The 6,732-nt window shown below is 37.7% G+C and overlaps 1 protein-coding gene across 6 annotated transcripts in view; it reads right to left on the bottom strand.

Moving 5' to 3' along the window:
• LOC106936077 (protein TANC2-like) overlaps positions 1 to 6,732 on the bottom strand; it is an 83,711-nt gene that overhangs the window by 28,913 nt on the left and 48,066 nt on the right. For all 6 annotated transcript variants that reach the window (XM_015016873.1, XM_015016874.1, XM_015016877.1 and 3 more), the window contains 3 exons: positions 6,282 to 6,513; positions 2,150 to 2,322; positions 1,206 to 1,286 (listed from right to left, as the gene is read on the bottom strand). In XM_015016873.1, the coding sequence (XP_014872359.1) occupies positions 1,206 to 1,286; positions 2,150 to 2,322; positions 6,282 to 6,513 (486 nt within the window). The remainder of the gene's footprint in view (positions 1 to 1,205; positions 1,287 to 2,149; positions 2,323 to 6,281; positions 6,514 to 6,732) is intronic.

Raw genomic sequence — 6,732 nt, 5'->3', positions numbered from 1 at the left:
ACACACTGTGGAGGAAACCCATTTTGGCCACTTGTATCCATGACCCCGTTCTTTCGGTCATGACCCAAAACTCATGTCCATAGATGAGGGTAGGAACGTAGATCGACCGGCAAATTGAGAGCTTCGCTTTCTGGCTCAGCTCTCTCTTCGCCACGACAGACAGGTACAGCGCCCACTTCATGGCAGACGCTGCACCAATCCGTATGTCAATCTCCCGCTCCATTTTTCCCTCGTTCATGAACAAGAACTTGAGATACTTAAACTATTCCACTTGGGGCAGGACATCTTCCCCGACTCTACTCTTTTCCAGCTCAATACCATGGCCTTAGATTTGGAGGCACTGATCTTCATCCCAACGAAAGTTGTAGATCATGACCCAATGAAGCCAGTAGAACCACATCATCCGCAAAAAGCAGAGATGCAATCCTAAAACCACCAAAACAGGTCCCTTCAACACCTTGGCTTGTTCTGTCCATGAAGGTAATGAGCAGAATCGGTGACAAAAGGCAGCCTTGGCAGAGTCCAACTCTCAACGGAAACAAGCCCGACTTACTGCTGGTAATGCAGACCAGAATCTGACACCGGCCATACAGGGACCTGACAGCCTGTATCAAATGGCCCGGTACCCCATACTCCAGGAGAACCCACTACAGGTTTCCCCGAGCTACACAGTCAAACGCCTTCTCCAAGTCCACAAAACATATGTAGAGTGGTTGGGTGAACTCTCATGCACCCTCCAGGACCCTGCTGAGGGTGTAGAGCTGGTCCAGTGTTCCACGACCAGGACGAACTTCACTTCCATAGGTTCACAATTAAAATGTGATTAATAATTGTGGTTTATCAATTACAGACCATAAAATTCCCTCGATTAAAAATGTTAATGGAGTCAGACTGCTAGTTAATGGTTTATTCTACAGGTCTGACCCTATTTAGACAGGAATGTGGCTATCAAAATTAAACTAAAATTATTTAACAATAGGAGGAAATATTTGTATACAGATTTTGTCCCTCAATATATGAAATCTAAATTTGGATTTACTTAAGTAATCTTTGTCTGATATCAAAAACTGTTAAATGATTTAAAACAACTCAATGTGACAAAAAAAAGCAAAAACAGAGGCAATCTATAAGGGGAAAATACCTTTTCACTTCAAAACATGAACAAATCAAAGTGAAACAACTTGAAAAGGAGGTGTTCAATTTACCTCCAGGTCCTGGTCTATAGCATTGTTTTCCTCCTTTCCGTCCAGTGAGATGTGGTGAAAAGGCAGACATTGAGCAATGTCCTGAATAATTAAAAATAGTTTAAAAAAATGTTAAGTCAGTATTTTATTTGCAATAAAATTTAGGGACTCTAAGCAGTCAGTAAATTTTGCTTCTAATATTATTTAAAATAAGATGTATAAGATTACTGAGCTTCTATACATTATAAAGCAGATGCATAAACTCAAACATGAATAAATTTATGATTTTTTAAATATAACACCTCCATTTATTTTAAACATAGCACTTCAAGAAAAAATTGCAAATGCAAAGAAGGAAAAAGCAGATAACTATTCCTACTACACAAGTTATAAAAAAATGTGAGCAGAAAATTATTTAAGATGACTGCAAAAAGTTAAAATAGATAACAGAATAAAATTAATAAAATGCACATTTAGCTCTTTATCTGATATTTGTGGTTAATTACCCATAATTAACCACAAATTACAAATTCCCTCTTAATTACTTCAGAATTAAGAGGGATGACTGAAAGACAGAGTCTCTGAGAACACAAACAGAAAAGATCATATAGATTCCCTTCTGATTCTTGGAAAATAATTCTACATTTAAGTTTGTGCTTTTGTGCACTTAAAGTGAAATAAAATAAAAAAATGCTTCCCCTAAACCTAGGGAAGACCAGTTAGCTGACATGTAAAGCACTAGAATGATAACAGCAAGAACTGTTTATTTATTATGAGTGCAGTTAAGATACTTTTTGATTTGTAATTTTAGAAGATTGAAATGGAGCTTCAGCTATCGTGCAGCATGATTTTATGCAACAGCGTATACACATTGAGAACCTTCAAAGTTTGAAGAACTGAAGAATGTATTAAATAGCTGCTATTTGAAATCTATTTTTATAATACTTTTTTGTGAGCATACATACCTGCTGGCTGGTCCTGACAGTAGAAATTACCTTCAACCACGAAGGAAATTTCTGAATGTTTCGAGAGAGAAAGGAAGTCAGTGTATCTCCGTAATCGGGCCGGTGGAACTCAGCCTCATTTAGCCCATCAATCAGTACAATGAGTCCTTCCACATCAATCTGAAGCTTTCTCTCTGAAAGGTAAAAAAAAAAACCCAACAAATTAAAACTCCAAGCATAATTGACATGACACCGGCTCGCCCCCATGCGGAAGTGGAGCAAACCCGACAAACAAACAGTGTTATAATGGCAGAGGTAGTAAAACTCAATGCTTTACCCAATGCATTTTTTGAGTCACTTTTGCTTTTATCAGGTAACACTGAGGCAAAGGCAGTGCGCACTGCAGCCAGAGAGCCGGATCCATTCATTTTCACAGTGCTTCTGATCGATTTCTCGGTAAAACAACTCATAATCATATCAAGGTTGTAACTTTAGGTTTAATTGGCTGCTTACAAAACTGTAAAATAAATAAATAAACATGGTATTGTGTGGAGGTCTTCATACATTGTTTTGTGTTGTTTTTAAACCCAAGAGAATCTGTCTTTTTCTTACTTTTGTCACTCGAGCCTGACAAAAAAAATAAGTCACAAAACACAGTTTTCCAACACATTGTGTACATTTATAATTTTTCATTGCTAATATATGAGGAGGGAAGCTGGCTGATAGTGGGGCATGAAGATTAGACTTCCTGAAAAGATGAGAGTGTAGGCTTTCTGGAAAATCCCCTTCTAATGTGAAATATATCACAGACTATTGGATAAAAGAAATTTCTAGATAATTATTTTTTCACAAACTCTGCAACTGTGCTCATTCCTCTCATCATCAACAACAAATACTGTTAGTTTGAAAACATTTGCTCATTATTTACCAAAGTTATGAGGAGGGAACAACATATCTGAGCTATTTTAGCTGCCTGAAATAATCTCTTCCCCCTCAATTTCATAGGAACAAATTAATTTACCAGGAAGTCTTTAAATGCGTTTATTCCTCTCATCATCAACAATAAGTCCTGAGGATTTGGTAACATTTCCTCCTTATTTCTCAAGGTTATGAGAGGGGAACCATATATTTTAGCCACCTGGAATAATCCATCCCCCCCAACAAGGGAACAAACTAATTTACCTGCAAGTCTTTAACTGTGCTTATGCCTCTGTTGATGAACAACAAATACTGTAAGTTTAAAAACATTTGCTTATTTGCCAGAGTTATAAGCAAATATAACTTATTTGCTTGTCTGATATCAAAAATTAAATGATTTAAAACCTGTATGGTTAGTCAGGTCAGGTGACTAACCATACAGGTTAGTCACCGGACTAAACCTGTATGGTTTAGTCCGGTGACTAAACCATATAGTTTAGTCACCTGAAATAATCTGTTCCCCCCTCAACAAACATGACAACAAATTAATTTACTAGCACATCTTTAACTGTGTTTATTCCTCTCTTGATGGGCAACAAATTATGTAAGTTTGAAAACATTTGCTTATTATTTGCCAGAGTTATGAAGGGGGAATAATATATTTTAGCCACCTGAAATAATCTGTTCCCCATCTATAACATGGGAACAATTGATTTACCAACAAGTCTTTAACTGTGTTTATTCCTCTCATCATCAACAATAGGTCCTCTAGCTAATAACTCTGGCAAGTATTGAGCAAATCTTACCCTATTTACAAAATTTGTTGTTCATGAAGAGAGGAATAAGCACACTGAAAGTGTTTGTGAAAAAGATTTTTTCCAATGTTATGGAGGGAGAACAGATTATTTCAGGAGGCTAAGATATTTGGTTCCCCCTTCATAACTTTAGCAAATAAAAAGCAAATGTTACCAAAATCACAGGATTTATTGTTGATGAAGAGAGGAATAAGAACAGTTAAAGACTTCTTATTAATTAATTAATTAATTAAGTAAGTAAATTAATTTGTTCCCATGTTATAGATGGGACTGACTATTTCTGGCAGCTGAAATATGTGGTTCCCCCCTCATACCTTTGGCAAACATTGAGCAAATGTTTTCAAACATAAATGATTTATTGTTGATGAATAGAGGAATAAGCACAGTTAAAGAGTTGCTGGTAATTTAATTAGCTCCCATGTTATAGGGAGGGAACAGATTATTCCAGGTGGCTAAAATATATGGTTCCCCTCCTTTAACTTTGGTAAATAATGAATAACAGTTTCCAAAATCACACAATTTGCTGTTGATTATGAGAGGAATAAGCACAGTTAAAGACTTGCTTGTAAAGTAATTTGTTCCTATGTTATAGAGGGGGAACAGCTTATTTCAGGCAGCTGAAATATATGGTACCCCCTTATAGCTTTAGTAAATAATGAGCAAATGCTACCCCTTGAGTTGCTTTAACAGAAACAAAAAATTATTTTCAGCACCATTAAACATAAAAATAACCCACCAATTTCTAACATTTGTATTTATAGGATTTAATGAATTTAATTTAACCATTTTTAATTAAATAAAAATAACAGTAACTGTAGACATATAAGCAGAGCATCATAAGCAAGCAAAGTAATAAAAAACAAAGAACAGTTCTCACTAGTCGAGTCCTACCCTCACGTCATAGAGCCGTTGAAAGGAATTCAATTGCTAGTGAATGACACATCAACACTCAGCAGCTATGACTTAGCTTCCTCTGATTATATAATCACAAGACTATAAGTAGTCCTGGAGTTGTCTTCTTTTCACCAGTATCTGCAGTTTTTCTTTTAAGTGATCTGGTTTTGAGCCACTTATCAATTATTTTTAAACAACCTTTGGTAAGCTAGTTGTAGCGTCGCACTTTAAGCTGACGTCACAGCAAGTAAACAGTCATTTAGATGCAGTACCTCACGGACCACGTAGGGGAGCCCGCGGAGCAACGTTTGAGAAAGACTGCTCTAGATAAGAGGTGTGTACTTGCAGACATATTGCGACTGCTTGTTGGTCAGTTGCTGACAAACACTCTGGAATGATTGGGGGTTGGATTGCTATACGCCTGCATGGGGGCAGAGCCAATCATCATGTCAATTGGCAGCACTCTCAGCACTCTGCTGCTCCAGCCTTATGGCAACCGCAGGAGCTGCATCACCCCATCGTCATCAGCGCTCTCGCTCCATTTCAGCAGTGATCCACTAGATGGCACATCTGGTGAATATTCATTTAGTGATGTGATTAATGTACCACACTAATGTGTGCAGCATTGCTTGCTAATGATGCACAAAAAATCTGATGTAGATTGGATGATGTATCATAGAGATATAAATGTTCCAATAACCTATGGGCACACTTGAGTCAAATTCCAATATAATCCTATTGGCATCTTCAGAGATGAACAAAGTTAATTTATATCCAGTTTGGTGCAAATCAAACTGGATAAAATAGATGCATGTGTGATTTAGACCCCAGATGCGCTAGCCAGCAGACAGTGTATATACAATAATTTCTATGTCATGAAACACAGGTCTAAATCTTTATGAATAATAGAATAACATGCAGGAAAAACAGTGATTTCCTGTTCAAAGGGGACAGGGATAAGTTGATGTCACGAATTAACATCAACTGGTGACCATGTGAACGTGATCAGTGCTGGTCGGTTATGATAGACAAAGTCTGAGGTAGCTGGGAGTTCTGTTTTGTGGGGAATAATCAGATTTGAGGTTTGGCCAAACCCATATGCATTGATGTAAGGAAATCCATCCAACCATCCATCCATTATCCAACATTTGATAACTTTTTACCTTCGAAGCTTCAAGACTGTGCTGACTGATTGTGAAGCCTGCATCTCAAGTTCGCTCAGACACAACATGTGTAACAGAGACAAAATGGCCGACTTCTTTTAGGGTTTGAACCATGACTCCTACAGACATTTTTGTAGGTCCTCTCAAGATACACATGCCTACCAAATTTCATGATTGTCGGTCAAAACATTTTTGGGCAAAGCTTGGTGGGGTTTTGATTATGTCTAGGTCCCCAAATTTGCAATTCTGGACTGAAAAGAATAATATGAGCAGATTTCAATAGGCCTTTGCAGCACTTTGCTGCCGGGTCTAATAAAGAACACAACCTGGTTCAGACTTTTCATGCGTTGTATAATGTTGTACCTTTGTGGAGTGCATCCAGGGGGTCTAGTATGCCTCTCTGAAGGGCTAAGCTCGGATCCTGAATGCAGGAGCGCAGACTGAGGATGCTCTGCAACTGAGGCGAGTGCTGCAACAGTTTTTGATAGGCGGTCAGTTGAGGGGCAGTGATCAGCATGGCCGCCATGTTGTGGACGAACTCAGGAACAAGGCAGGTGTAACAGTTATCAGCTTGACAGAAGTGATAGGACACTACCTGTAAAACAGAACGACATACACATAAGTTTGATTCTCTTTTCTTGGCCTTTGCTAAAGAAATGCAACAGAATAGACCAAGACAGATTTTATTGTCATCCAATTTTATATTTAAAATGTACATATTAAGCAAAGTGTACTGATGGGCTCAGTACACATTGAAATTATTGTATAATAATGACTACAAATCATTCTTATTCACTCAGCTTAATCTGTTTCA

The sequence above is a fragment of the Poecilia latipinna genome, unplaced genomic scaffold (assembly GCF_001443285.1).
Source record: "Poecilia latipinna isolate Pla-1442-1.1 unplaced genomic scaffold, P_latipinna-1.0 Scaffold2075, whole genome shotgun sequence".
In the NCBI taxonomy this organism is placed as follows: domain Eukaryota; kingdom Metazoa; phylum Chordata; class Actinopteri; order Cyprinodontiformes; family Poeciliidae; genus Poecilia; species Poecilia latipinna.
The sequence above is the reverse complement of the archived record's forward strand: the minus strand, read 5'-3'. Positions and strand labels throughout refer to the sequence as shown.